This window comes from Mixophyes fleayi, chromosome 8 (assembly GCF_038048845.1).
Source record: "Mixophyes fleayi isolate aMixFle1 chromosome 8, aMixFle1.hap1, whole genome shotgun sequence".
NCBI lineage: Eukaryota > Metazoa > Chordata > Amphibia > Anura > Limnodynastidae > Mixophyes > Mixophyes fleayi.
The window spans coordinates 139,390,721-139,405,187 of record NC_134409.1 but is presented as its reverse complement, the minus strand read 5'-3'; the positions used below and the strand labels follow the sequence as shown (position 1 = coordinate 139,405,187).

General features: G+C 41.3%; 1 protein-coding gene and 1 long non-coding RNA gene across 3 annotated transcripts in view; one reads left to right on the top strand and one right to left on the bottom strand.

The window, feature by feature from the left end:
- The window catches only part of LOC142099882 (uncharacterized), a 69,959-nt gene that overhangs the window by 1,104 nt on the left and 54,388 nt on the right, over positions 1 to 14,467 (bottom strand). The window lies entirely within an intron of this gene.
- On the top strand, positions 4,076 to 14,278 carry LOC142099876 (aminoacylase-1-like). Its single transcript, XM_075183803.1, has 15 exons — positions 4,076 to 4,238; positions 4,702 to 4,786; positions 6,899 to 6,963; positions 7,161 to 7,265; positions 7,351 to 7,445; positions 8,146 to 8,222; positions 8,354 to 8,443; positions 8,643 to 8,699; positions 9,530 to 9,603; positions 10,812 to 10,861; positions 11,093 to 11,237; positions 11,378 to 11,446; positions 11,550 to 11,629; positions 12,042 to 12,102; positions 12,322 to 14,278. Exons 2-15 carry the CDS (start codon positions 4,702 to 4,704, stop codon positions 12,484 to 12,486), a joined length of 1,218 nt encoding a protein of 405 aa, XP_075039904.1. The 5' UTR covers positions 4,076 to 4,238; the 3' UTR covers positions 12,487 to 14,278.

The window sequence follows — 14,467 nt, the reverse complement described above, 5'->3', positions numbered from 1 at the left end:
CTGTACAGTATGATAAATACATCATTGTCTTGTGTTCCACGTAGAAACTTAATCTCACTGTGAATGTCTGTTAATTAAATCGCTCCTGTTACAGCTATGCTGACTGTTTACTTCAGGGGGGCTCTTATGCTGATCCCCTGCCTCTATTTGTCAGATAGCCTCTGACTTTTTTCAGTGGTTGCTTGAGTCTGGTGCTTCTAAGCCACCACAATTAAAGTGCCATCAAAGATGCGATAGTCACTTTCCACATGGAAGGAATGACCTATTGGTGGGTTTAAATATGTACAAATTCATCTGAAATATGGACTTATTTTGTCACATAACATGAACATTTACTCACAAGTACCCGTTTTGGTTGAATGAACAGCTCAGCCAGCTTGGGGTGTCCTGAGTAGTTTGCCAGATTGGATTCTGGGAAAACTACATCTCCCAGCAGCCCAATGTGCTGAAGGAGAATCTGAGCAGCCAAAGTAGTGTCCTGCATCACAAGAACACGCATTGCCTGATTAATTAAGGAAAATAAAGCAAAAGATGAGTAACTTTGCACCCTGGCAAAACCATGTTGCATTGGAGGGGGAGATACATTTAAAATGTGGGGACAGATTTATAGTTGGGGTAGGGCATGTCCTAGATCAACTTTAAATTTCAGTGTAAAAATAAAGCTATCAAGTATTCGTGTGCTACATGAAAAAACAGCCAGTATTTAACTTCTGTGCAAACTAATAAACTAATATGCACCCCTTGCATTGTAATATGGTTTTGTCCAGGAGAAAACGTACTAATTTTTTGCCTTACTTTCTGTAATGAATCAGGCGCGCAGAGTCCATCTAAGTGCACCAACATCAGTGATTGCATATAAGACTATATATCATTTAGTCAGAGGAGCCGTATTGGTTGCATTTCTAGAAGTTTGTGAATCCTGTTACAAATCTTTGTATTATCTGCAAAAAAGACACCTTTCCTCGCAGAACACAAGTAATATCACTAATGCTACATTCAACAAAACAGGACCCAGGACTGACCCCCGAGAGTCTTCACTGGTTACCGGCCCTTAATCTGACCTTACACCATACACTACAACATGATGTATCCTCTCTATCAGCCAAACCTTTCTCCATTCCACTATTATTGAGTCATATTCATTTTTTTGTTTCTCAATTAATTTATTGTGGGATACTGTATAAAATGTCTTGCTAAAATATAAATAATCCATAACCACTGATCTACCCTGATCTATCACTCCGATTATTAAAAGTCAAGATCACAATTTTCCTTAATGTACTCAACATATTGCTATTTTTTCCTTTGCTGTGAAACTGAACATTTGGACAGGACTAATGTCTGCACACATTGTCATTACTACCCAGACATAACAAACTAACATCTGTGACCACACAGAAGCAGAGTAAAATATTTACCATCTGGTTAGATGCATTTAATAAATACGCCAGTTTGAGGGTATGTGGACACATTCAAAAGCTCTGTTGTTTTTTTATTTTTTTTAATATTTGTTAACTTATTAATCAGATTTATACAAACAGTTAAGATGTTGTGGATCTAAATGTCAAAACTGCAGTTGTTGGTGCTCAATAATGCATAATAGTCTTATTTACAGGTATTAAGACTTAAAGGAGAACTCCACACAAAATTATCTTTAAAAAAATAATATCCTCCGGTTCATAATACGATCATTGGCAATATATTGCTATTCATTTTCCTCTTGCATTCTGGAGGAAACATAAGCATATATTTAAGTCGTAACCTATCTACTTGTGAACTGGAATTTTCAGATGACAATTATTAAGTCACATTGAAAAAACAACAGAACTATTTCTCACCCCTCATTGACTACAATAAACATCGACCACCTGCTGAAACTCTTGCACACCTATTATGTACCAGAAACATCAAGGAAGCTGGTTCTGTCTGAAATCCATGCAAGTAGGGTCTCTGGTCATTCCAGTATTTCCAAGCCACTTAAGATTCTGTCTCGCTCAGTATGATGGCCATTAAGCGTGATGTCAGAGAAGTCCTGTAGAGTGCAATATGCCCGCGAATACTTGGATGCCCACAACAATGCAACAGAACCAAATGACGGTGTACAAGAGAGTAACCATGGACAGGCCATGGGTCAGAGAAGGCAGCGGACAAAGAGTATACGTCACTGAATGGGGCCATATCTGCTCCTAACAGTACCCCACTTCCTTGATGAAGAGTTGAAGAACCTCTATATGCAGATTTATTAGGAAATTGGTTCTGAAAAGCCCTCCTCAATCTCTCTGCATGAAGGTTTCTTGCAGGAATTCAAGGTCTGTCCACGGGTCCATAGCCCTATTAATAAAGTACTTAATGAATCTGCCCCTGGACTCATTTAGAATCTAAGTTCACCACAAATTCTTGATGACCATTAATAAGTACTGGAGAAGGATTAGTAGAATGCCTAGACCTGAAGTTACTTGAAACAAAAACTGGCTCAAATAAGGAATAATGAAAGTTCTTGGGATTTTTTTAATGATCTGGGTAGAAAAGAGATATGGCTCATCTTTATAATAATCTTGAATGGGCCAATGTATACAAGTCCAAATTGCCGGAGTTTGATATTGCATAGGGTCATCCACACTCAAACTCCAACTTTATAACTGCAAGCTCTGCAATAGTGGTCTGCTGAACATATAGTGTGAAATGTAGCCTGTAATGAAGCTGTATGAACCTTCTCCAGATGGACTTCAAATGTAAGGATGTAGACCTTACTTCCGGGAGTCTGGATGGAAGATTAGACAATGATCTGGTTCTTGCTTGTAGACCATAAACACAAAAGAATGGAGAAGTATTCAAGGAAGTATGACAAGAGTTATTGAAGGCAAACGCAGCCAAGGTTAAAAATTCTGCCCAATTTTGAAATGTAAGAACTCAAAAATTGTTCCAAGGGCCGATTCACCCTCTCAGTCTGGCCATTAGACTTATGATGATAGTCAGAAAACAGTGGCCAAGATTGTATTGTGCAGGAAGATACTTGCAAATAAACAACACAGTCCATGGAGATGTGAATCCAAGGTCTGCCGGGACCAGGTAGAGACATGAGAGGACCTGCAGGTACTATTCTAGGGCTATATTCTTAGCGTTTACTTTACAAGAGATGACAAATTCCCTGATATCATGCTTAATGGCCGCCATACTGAGCGTGACAAAGGCTTAAGCGACTTGGAAATACTGGAATGACTGGAGACCCTATTTGCACCCCTAGTTTCATTATCTTGGCACCCCTATCTTGTCATTGATGGTATCAGATATGGCACATTGCTAGTGAATCACCCCTGTAAATTAGTGATCCTGATATAAAAGGGTTACAGGCTGATGAACACAGCAGTAAATGAGTTATAAATAATGGATGTAACAATTAACAGCACCAATAACATAAATTGAACTCTGGACTTTGGCTGGAGAAATATTTCTGCAGGTCAGGCAGAAGGATCCGGGGAGAATATATCACTTCTGTTTATTACCGGACTGGGAAATATCACTGTATACAGTCCTATATAGAGGGGGTCACATATCAGATGACAGAGTAGAGTACTGTAACAAATTGACAAGTAATTTAGGTGACAGTGCAATCCTTGTACCAGAACAAAAAGAATAAAATAACCCCATTTAATGTGCATAAATACTCATACAGTATATCCATCCTACATACACATCTTTCTCAGCAAGTCTATTAAACCTGCCAGAGATGATTGTGTACCAACTTCACTGCATATTTTATATAGTGAGTCTGGCATTGTGACCCCCATCCCTCCATGCTTGCCTATGGACGAATTTGTGATTTTCAATATAATTACCCACCTAAAGGGGGAGGTCGAATAGAAAAGGGGCGTTGTTTAGTCAGATCTGGGCGTGACCTAATTGGTCCCGAATTTCCCATTTTGATTGTTGACAGGTTTCATAGTATTTCATGTATCCTGGGCAATGGTAATAACTATCTATGTAACTATATATGTACTTTATAAGTTTATCTCTCTCTCTTCCCTTCACAATTAAAACTTCCCACCAGACTACGTTAGAGTATTACTATATCCCTGCACAGTCCCTGTTTTCAGGGTGGATGTGCTCTGGTTGGATTGGTTACGCCTCTCAGCCAGGGCTGCTATAAAGGGTTATCCTGAGCTCAGCACAATCTGTCGGGAGGGGAAGTGACTACAGAGGCTGCTGGTGCAGTGAGAACGGAAACAAAGACAGAGCAGGTACAGAGACACATTGTATCACTGGGGTTCTGCAGAGTGTGGGTGAGATGCTCTGTAGATCTCTGGGCAGAGGGACTGTGTGACTGCAGGGATCTGACAGGGCAGCCTTGGAAGACTTTGAACTCTGCAGAGTTACACTAGTGACACATTGCAGGGATGTTTTGTAAGAAATTCAGTGCATGGATTGTTGCAAAACAAAAACTAAACCCACTTTGTCAAGACAGGTGCAAAGATGTGGCTATAACTTTTGGGGTGGTAGCTATAGTAACTTAGGTGTATACTCCAGCAGATGTAGAGCTGCAAGTCCCTGCTTGACCTGTAGCCTGGCACTGTTGGGTTAATGTGGGGCTGCTGTGTTGGGGTGGGGTGAGGGCACCTCCCACATAAAATCTTTGCAGGGTAAATAAGCCGATCAGATGTTGCACTTGGTGTGAGTTTATATGAAGCTCTTTACTCTCTGCAGATGGAATCACCGGCTGACAATCCGTCAACCGCACGTTTCCAGGAATATCTGAGGATACGGAGTGTGCAGCCAGACCCTGACTACGGTAACAATTGGCCCCTTACCCTTATTCACCTCTAGCAGCATCTTCTGCTGAATAAATGTGTGAAGCAAAACACTGATGTAACAGTTCCAGAATTTGCAGAAATGAAAGTGTATTAAGCCAAATCATCACATAATCATCTGACTGGGAAGCTGCTTCCAGCTTATTTACTTTATAGAAACTAATTTACTGACCTAAACAAGTAATAATTACCAGATTTGTCTCTGTGCTGTGTATTTACTTGTCTTCTGATGGATTAGAATTATTGTGTATTTATGACTGCACACAATTCCTCAGTGTGTTACAGTAGGAACTAGCGCTTGGTACAATGACAGAGGACAAACCAGTAAAATACACATATAAGAAGCATAAGGAATAGCATGAGCATGAAACGTAATACCTAACATATGGGGTAAGCTGTACTGGCAGCTTACCAAACCCGGCGCTGGAGTCCAAAAACCACAGGACATAATAGATCAGCCTCCTTTACTTGAAGAACCCCCTCCCCCAACCTGTTCTCTTGGTGACTAGTACCCTTTAAAATTGTATAGAAAAAGTCAGCTTTAAGTCTTGTAGACACATTGCAGGAATCAGTTACTACATGTATTCGGTTGGAGTACGTTTTATGACTAGTGTATTAGCTACAATGAGTATATATTAAAAAAAAATGCAGACTTGCATTAAAACAGACAGAGGATACTTGCGACCCCAATGCCACGTGCTAAAAGACTGCTAAAAATTGCGTACATTCTGCATGCCGGAACTTCACTTTTACATCATAAAACAGAGCGACCTTGAGATTGCTGTATTTAAAGTAGTAACGGCAGGAGCCAGCGCCTAACCCTAACCCTTAGATTAAATTGTCCAGTTGCCGGGTTCTGCCATTGTCGCTCTTTACCATTCATTGAGTGCTTTAAATTTCTTAAGAATCGAATGAGGAAACGGCGGCACTAAGCCGCCAACGCTCTGAGGTCACTAATACGGGGAGTGATGTGTGTGTTACTTAGTATTCACTTCAGTGCAGCACTAATACATTATACTGTTCCAGTTTTACCCTTAGGTGCTGAGGTCCAAAGAGTATTATTGAGCCCACAGGTATTTTGTCCACAAAGTTCCTATTATCACGTGGTGTGGAGGATTGTGTGGTTTCATCAGGTTTCCTGTAAGGTTGTAGTTTGCCTCACATTGGTGGATAGACTGCAGATTACCCCATTTCTATATATTCTTACATTATACTAGCTTTTCTTTGTGTTGTTGTTTAGTATACGTGTGCTGTGTGATATTATATTGCTCTTTTTCACCGTATTTGTCTTTTAATGTATTTTTTTCTGACACACTTTGTATAAACTTGTAGATAAGCAGAAATGTCTTGTACCCCTTATCAACCAATCAGATATTAACTTTTTCATTAGACTGACGTGCACTAGATTGATAAGAAACTAACATCTGATTGGTTCCTCTGAGTTATAGCACATAAGTTGTGTTAAATAAGCCTGATATACAACAGTGGGCCATGTATAGTAAGGCTGCCATTTTGTAGCCAAGTCAGCATAGGGCAGAATTCCCTGCAGGAATCGAGCCTGCAAAAAAATGTGCATCTCTCTGCACCCTAAAGAAAACTATCCACGAGCTGAGTAGCACTGAATCACATCCCATCCCTGGGGTAATGTGTAAAATATAGGTAACCATTAACTTGGTTTGCAGAACTACAAGCACCAACATTGGGCCCACGGGAATATACAGTTCTGCAAACCTAATTAATAATCAAGAAAGACACAGGCACTGAGTTGTAATTCTTTCTTAGAAGTACATACTCTGTAAATAATCAGAATGGCTTGCCTCCGATTGGCTGGAGTTGAAGAAATTTGCTCTGATTGGTTATTTGCATATAGACCTCTTGTGTTCTATGCAGTTAATTCAATTTCATTCATAAACCACAAGAGGTCTGTATTCAAATAACCAATCAGTTTTCTCCAGCTCCAGACAATTTGATGCAAACGCTCTGATTGGCTTCTCACAAACACGCCCTATTCCATTCATTCACATCGTGTCCGGCACTAAATCAGGTCCAGTGTAGGTTCCCCAGAAACTATTAACTCTTCATGTGTGTTCCAGATGGAATCGTCCGGTTCCTGTTTAAGATGGCGAAAGAGATTGGGCTGGAGAGTAAGAAGCTGGAGGTAAGTGTGGTCATTGGGAGGACTAGCAGTTATTTTGAGGTAATAGATTGGGAAGAATGAGGTATAATTATATAGGTGTATATTATGATGGAGTGACGGCAATAAAAGCACAGCTGCTGTCTGTATCATGGTGATAAACGTGGCATTAGTCACAATGACCACTGATTAGATTGTGTATAATGTTGTGTTCTCTCTAGTTCTCTCCAGGTAAGACAATAGTCATCCTCACCTGGAAGGGGTCTCAGCCCCACCTGAAGTCTGTGGTTCTAAACTCCCATACGGACGTGGTTCCGGTGTTTGAGGTGAGTAGGGTCGGTGGGGCTACAGAATGTGGAAAGTTGGGATGAGGTTAGAAAAAAGAAGATAAAATAAAAACTTTCTCTGCAGGAGTTCTGGACGTACCCACCATTCTCTGCCCATAAAGACAAAGATGGGAATATTTATGGAAGGGGAACGCAGGACATGAAATCAGTTACTATCCAGTAAGTTGCTAGTAGGAGATGACCTGAATGGCGAGAAGTCCAACAATAAAAATTTAAGTAACTGGGCTGATGGAGTAAATGGGAAACGTGCCGATTACACGCAGAACGTGTATCCTCAAATCGAGAAGCTCCTACAGGAGTAGAGTTTGCCTGGACAGCTGCTAGATGCAGCTAGTGGACAGTTTACCAGTCATTTGACTCGGAGCCTGATTAAGATAACATGTGTTATGTCCTAGGTAAGATACTGGTTTGGGCTCCCTGTTACCCTCTCTGTTTGTCAAAAAACCTCACCTAAAAATGGGATAAGGAATCCAGGCTCCTCAGTGCCCACTGGGCCCTATACTGGAGACTAGGTTGTCTAATGGATGATCCAGTTCGTTGCAGACTAACCTATGAAAGATCCTGATCCAACATAGGTTGAGTCCTTCAGTTTCTATGGGCCCATAATGCTACAACTTGCAACCAGTAAAGTGTAAAATCCCCTAACTGTCCGGCAGAGTTGCAGCGTTTGGGCACCTTCAGGATTTTATCAGCTGTCAAAAAATTATCTTTAGTGGAAAAAGTCTCCAGAGATTTCTAACTCTGAAAACATCCAGTTTCCTCACTGATATTTCACTTCTCCATAAAAGAAGGCTGGTCGCTGGGTAATTCTATGTTATTTGGTAGAGTTGAGCTGAGGGTCTCTTCTTATGACCTGCAGGTATCTGGAAGCTGTCCGCCAGCTGAAGTCTGAGGGCCGTCACTTCCCGCGCACCATTCACCTCACAATGGTCCCAGGTAATAGATGGGTTGAGCTTCGGAATAGGGGGTTTGGGGAAGGGTCAGTACTGTAGAGTTACCTGTACTGGAAATTTGTACAAAGAACCAATCTTGATGCCCGGGGTAAATCCCATCTCTCTCTGTAACAGATGAAGAAATCGGGGGTCACACTGGGATGGAGCTTTTTGTAGATCACCCTGAATTCCGTGCACTTAATCCTGGGATTACTCTTGACGAAGGTCCGTGTTTCTAATTGTTAATACTTATGTTTCTTGTTAAACCGTTATTTCCAATATTTTTGTTTACTTCATTTCCCATTCATTTTATTTCAAACTTTATGCCCATGAGTCCAGTTTGTGTCTCAATTATTCCCATCTCCCCCGGTTGTCCTGTTGGCCGCCCTGTCTCTGATCCGGTCACTGTATTCTTGTTTTACAGGTCTTGCAAACCCCACAGATGAGTTTAGTGTGTTTTATGGAGAAAAGTGTGTTTGGTGTAAGTCTTCTTTGTTCATCATTCTTCATCCGTGAAAGGGCCACTAACTGTAACATACATGTTTCATACGATGCACAAGCTTAAGATACATTGTTTACTGTTCTCTGTATATTTCAATGCAACTCTGTTAAAAAAATAAAATAAAAAATAGTGTTCAGGTGTAAATTGGACAACTAAAAGCCACATCTCACAGCTTTAATGGGATCTGGACAAGCAGATTTTTAATTTCAGTTAGTTAAGCTGCTGTGATGTCATTGTTTCCCTCCTGTGTATTAATTCACATGGTGCATTCTGCACAGAATGTCTGTCACTCACTCTGCTGCCTCAGTATCTCCTGCCAAACCTTCTGCAAAGGTATAGCGGATAAAGAGCTAAGTAAAACCGTTAATCATTTATATCAGGGATATTAATAATACTGTCCGATATAATAATGTAAAAATGTGGCGTTATCTTCTGTCCTTTTAATAGACTTAAGCTTTTAGCATAAAGGCAGGTCTAGTAGACCACTCTCCCTGGAAAATCAGATTAGCCAATAACCATTTAAGTGGAACCCTGTGAATATATATATATATATATATATTATATTTTTTTTTATTGGCTGGAATTATGAATGCCCCAGTTTTGTTGTTCAGGGTGTAAATTGCTGATTCTGACCAGGTTTCCTGAACAGTGTCTTGTGTAGTCTCCACCACAATCGGACCCTTATAACGAACATCTTTCTTTACGCATGATAGCTGCATAGATATGTCGGTGGCTTTTTGTTGGCATATTCGGTTTAGTGATCCATTCTCTCACATCCATTGACTTCCTTATGTCTCTCGTACCTGTAGGGGTAACCGTACATTGCAGGGGGGATCCTGGTCACGGCTCCCGCTTCATAGAGAATACAGCCGCCTCCAAATTAGTGAGTTAATTCTTGATTTATATTACAGTCTGTGAACTGTGTACGGTAACCAGGTCAGTATGACATAGAAATGTATAAGATACAGAATGTATAAAAGACAAAAGAATTGTTAGAGTTGAAATCTCATCTGTCCGGAGCTATATTAGGCAGAAACTTAACTGAATAATTGCAGATGTAATCCGTTAATCTGTTTCTCCATGGTAACGCTAGCCTAATTGTATCATTTATTTATTAAGTAGTGAAATCTGGTAAAGTAAAATACAAACAAGGAATTCTGCAATTGACTGTAGTAGTTTACTTTTGGAAACCGTTGTGAAAATGTCTACATATGACAGGTGCTCTGTGATTGTAGTGGGATTGTGTGCAACATTAATGCTGTGGAATGCACTTTGCCCAGAATCACTTGATATTAGTGCTGACCGCCACTAAATTATCAAACCAGGAAATCCCCAGGACTTTCTGTCGCCAGCAAATAATCAACAAGCCTTTCCCCACAGTAGTCACTTGTGATGGGCTGGTATTGAGGTAGTCCCTTTACCAGGACTCGCTGTGGACGCTCACAATGTAAGGACAGATGTGGCTGGAACTGTGGGGCCCAGACATCGCCCCCTGGTAGTAGTTCCCCCCCGGACTGTGTGACTTTGGATGCAGGAGGCCCATAAGTCAAGCGGATAGCTTGGGGCCCTCCAGAGCCAAATCCTGGGAATCTGAGAATGGAAAGCTAACGGAAGAGATGGACCATGTGGTCCTTACCTGCTTTCATGTTCTGTTTTTATGTAAAATCCCACCCCTATGGTAAAATGTTAAATTAAATTTTGTTCTCAAATTATCTTAACCCGAGCAATAACAAGGTATACAAATATTTGAATATATATATATCTACATGCTGTAGGCACATTATTTGGAGATCTTGTATTACAGAGACATGAACTACTTTACTAATGTTTCCAGTAATGTACAGAAAGAAAAAAAGACCCGTCTGTAACCAGACTGGGTCTGGGGCATTTGTTAGGTGTGAAATACTGGGGCAGGTAGTGTCAAATCAGGCAAATGGGAGTAAGAGAATTATGAGAAAATGAACAAATATTAACTTATGGTTGTGAAATACCTTTTAAAAAACCATCAGTCACGGGGCCCTAAAATATACTACTAATAATACTATAGAAACCTTTTGTTGTTTTGTTAATTGTTGTTTTTCTGTTTTTAAGCATTCAGTTATTTCAACTTTATTGGAATTTCGAGAAAAAGAGAAGAAGAGGTACAAAGCTTTTCTTGGCCATCTATGGTCTCCGTATTCATATTTGTACAAAAGCATATTGGGAGGTTAATTGGCTTGACGTGATAATTTAGTCACATTCCTGGTATTACACTTGTACGCCCAAATTATCTCCCTTAACATTGGGGGACACAGAACATGGGGTTTAGCTCTTCCTGTTAGAAATAGGTGGGGGGGCATCACAGAGAACAGACTAATTTCCCTTTTCCTTAGACTGGAGTCCAATCCCTCCCTCACGCTTGGTGATGTGACCACCGTAAACCTGACAAAAGTAAATGGAGGGGTTTCCTGCAACGTCGTTCCTTCCGAGATGTCTGCGACCTTTGACCTCCGTATCCCACCCACTGTCAACTTAAAGGTATGGTGGTGTTTAATGACCATCCTCGTCCTGCCTGACTTTCTCCTTGCTGTATAATCCCACCATTGAAATGATGTCCCGTCTCTTATCCACCTGCCCTGAATCCGTCCTCCTCCTCCTCCTCCTCTTCCTCTCTACAGGAATTTGAATCTCAGCTAGAAGGTTGGTGCCGGGCGGCTGGAGACCAGGTCACCTGGGAGTACCATCAGGTGAGCGAGAATCTAGGTGATCATTGTATCCTGGTGGATAATGGTCCAGTATGGATACACACACTCTGAGCTGTAGGTGATGTAACCTCCTTATTACCCGTAGAAATGTATGAATCAGAGGGTGACCACACCGGAAGACGGTAATCCCTGGTGGAAAGCGTTCAGCGACCCCTGTAAAGAGCTGTGAGTAAAGGAGACAGGAGTGTAGATAAACTTGCTAAGGGACTGTACACATGCCTTGTGCCATTGATTTGAACACACACACACACACACACACACACACACACACACACACACACACCCCCACCCCCCCCCCCCCCCCCCATCATAAAGACTATGCTAACAATTTACCTAGACCAGGATAGTGCACTATAAAAGGTGGACAGTGATTATACTGGTCAATAGAGAGAACGGCTGGGACTTCCATTCTGGGTGAAATTGTGTCGCCTTAGTTATGCGCAATATTGTGGAGGTGGGATGCTCTGCATGGCTGTCAGTCGGCTATTAGTTAGTTATGAGGCTGAGCCATTGTTTAGTGGAGAGCGTTGGATATTACATTCAGGTGATTTAATACTTGTGTATATCCCGTTTTCAGGGGTTTGCAGCTAAAACCAGAGATCTTCCCAGCTGCCACCGACAGTCGTTACATTAGGACGGTGAGTATGTACAGGAGGATTCTCATGGAACCTGCAGTGAAAAGTTCTTTTCAACCTACTAGAATTCCATCTTGTGCCTTCTCTTCATGTCTCAGTGATGTCACTGGTTTCGAGTGAATTGATAGGCTGCATTCTCATGAATATTATTAGCCCAGCCCACAAAATGGCTCCACTGTGTTGGGTGGATAAACATTAACTGTACCTCTCTGATGCCCACAGGCTGGATATGATGCGCTGGGGTTCTCCCCCATGAACAATACCCCGATCTTACTCCATGATCACAACGAGTACTTGAATGAGAACGTCTTCCTCCGTGGGATTGAGATTTACACTCGTATCATCGGATCACTCGCCAGTGTCCCTCCAGTAGAGGGAGAATGCTGACACTAGGGGCACAAGTGACGTGTGAACTGGATACGATCTGTTCAACTAAATGTGGAATATGCTGAGGCCTGACCACTAACCTCACAGACAATCGCTTTAATATCTGGGAGTCAGCAGTAAAAATAATTTTTATAACTCGATATACTCAGGGAGTTAAATATTTGTGGTTTCCATAATAATTATAGAGTCCATAAATCAGTGACAGTCCAGTCTCTTTCCCCTTATGTCTGTTCCTTCATGATCATCATTATCCTCCATCAATCACGGGTATAAATACCCAGGTGCCTGATAATGCTTTGTAGAGAACGCAATACGTAAAATTGAAGTGTATTGATAGGAAAACTATAAATCACTGACATGAAGCATAAAGGATTCTGTGTAGCATATTGGGGTGAAAATTCACACCTTACCACCTAAATAAACATTCATTAGACAGCAGTGCTAAGTACATACCTGGGTAGGTAACTCGTCTCCATTGCAAATTATTTTATTAACACAAAATTGAATAAACTCACAGCTAAGTCTCCTACATTTGAGCTTGGACCGTTGAGTGCAGCACACGAACCAAGAGTGGGGACATGCTCTGGCACGGGGCATTATCGCTGATTTGTGGACAATATTCTCTCTGCATTTTTTTAATATAATTTTACTGAAGTTCATCAACATTAGCTTTATCCATAAAGCTGGGAGTGGTGTAATAAATGAAGACTACAAAGGTTTTCTTTTGGCACCTCCACCCTTGGTTATATGCACGCTGCCAGTACAACAGATTGTATAGGTAAGAGCGCGTCAAAGAGCGTTTCAGTTTAGAAGAGTTTTTACCTATTTTCCCGGCACGAGTGGATGAGCCCACAATGTTCTAAAGACTGAAAATAAATATTAATGACTTATTAAAGAATCCCATTGTGTGGAGTGAGAGTGTGTCTCGTGCACTGCCCCCTAGTGGCCAGTCCCGGTGTAGCTTACGTACATAGGAATTCCATTTTACCATCCACATTGTACGACTATTGCTTTGTCTGCCAAAGAACTTGCTGCTGACTCAGATTCTGTCACACGGTTATGGCTCAGGTTAATGTTTAAAATAGATTGATTTACACAAGTTATATATGTCACTGTGTAGAGAAACATTGATGCCAAATCTGACCGTGCGGAAGATAACTCTACGAAGCGAAATATCTTTGTTAATTTTTAATTTAGTTATGTATTATGCAGAAGTCATATGCTCATTAATTAGGGTCTGCATCTAATTCTCTTTGGGTAAGCAGTGAGCTCTATAAGGGACTGTTACAGACAGCACCTGTTTCCACACATGTATTGCAGCAGATGAGCCTGGGATAGAGACACCTGTTAATCAGCAGAAGCTACACGATCTTTGACATGGAAAGGGTGTTTTTTTTGTGCTGCAGATGGGTATAGTAACATTTGGCAATATAAATGAACCCCTGAGTGGAATGGCCTAAAGGTCAGTAACCCCACTCTGCTCAGAGATTTGGGACTAGCTAGTGAAGTGCTTACCTGCAGCTCTGCCTCTTATCTATAAAGAGTGAGGGGCCTATATAACAAGCTCCTAATCCCCGATAAACGGCGGCTCTCAGTCTGCAGTAAAGTGGCTTTTAGGTTGCAGTTCAAGCTGAGCGGATTTCTGGGTCTTGGATGCCAATTCCACCTCAGTGCTAGCAATTATGTGCTACAGAGAGATTGGATTTGTGTTTAATTATGTGATGCTGCATGCTTGGAAATTGTGTTATCCTGTGTGGAAAATAAAGCTGGCTAAGATCAGATTTAATTTAAACCCACTGGTGTGGAAATTGTATTTATCGGAGCTGTGAGTTGCGCCGTATACCAACCATTTACCATGGAACTGGCGATACTGCCAAGTTCCCCCTGACTCAATACCCACCATGGATTTGGACAGACCAAAGACAATAGAAGCAGGGTACAGGTCTGACCAACCTATGGAGTAAATGGCAGTGAGTGCACA

Bases quoted from the DNA above. Each gene is read 5' to 3' on its own strand.
- LOC142099876 (XM_075183803.1), top strand. From the start codon at position 4,702: ATGGAATCACCGGCTGACAATCCGTCAACCGCACGTTTCCAGGAATAT. The intron at 6,964-7,160 runs GTAAGTGTGGTC...TGTTCTCTCTAG, and splicing joins TGGAGAGTAAGAAGCTGGAG to TTCTCTCCAGGTAAGACAAT. The intron at 11,630-12,041 runs GTGAGTAAAGGA...TCCCGTTTTCAG, and splicing joins AGCGACCCCTGTAAAGAGCT to GGGTTTGCAGCTAAAACCAG.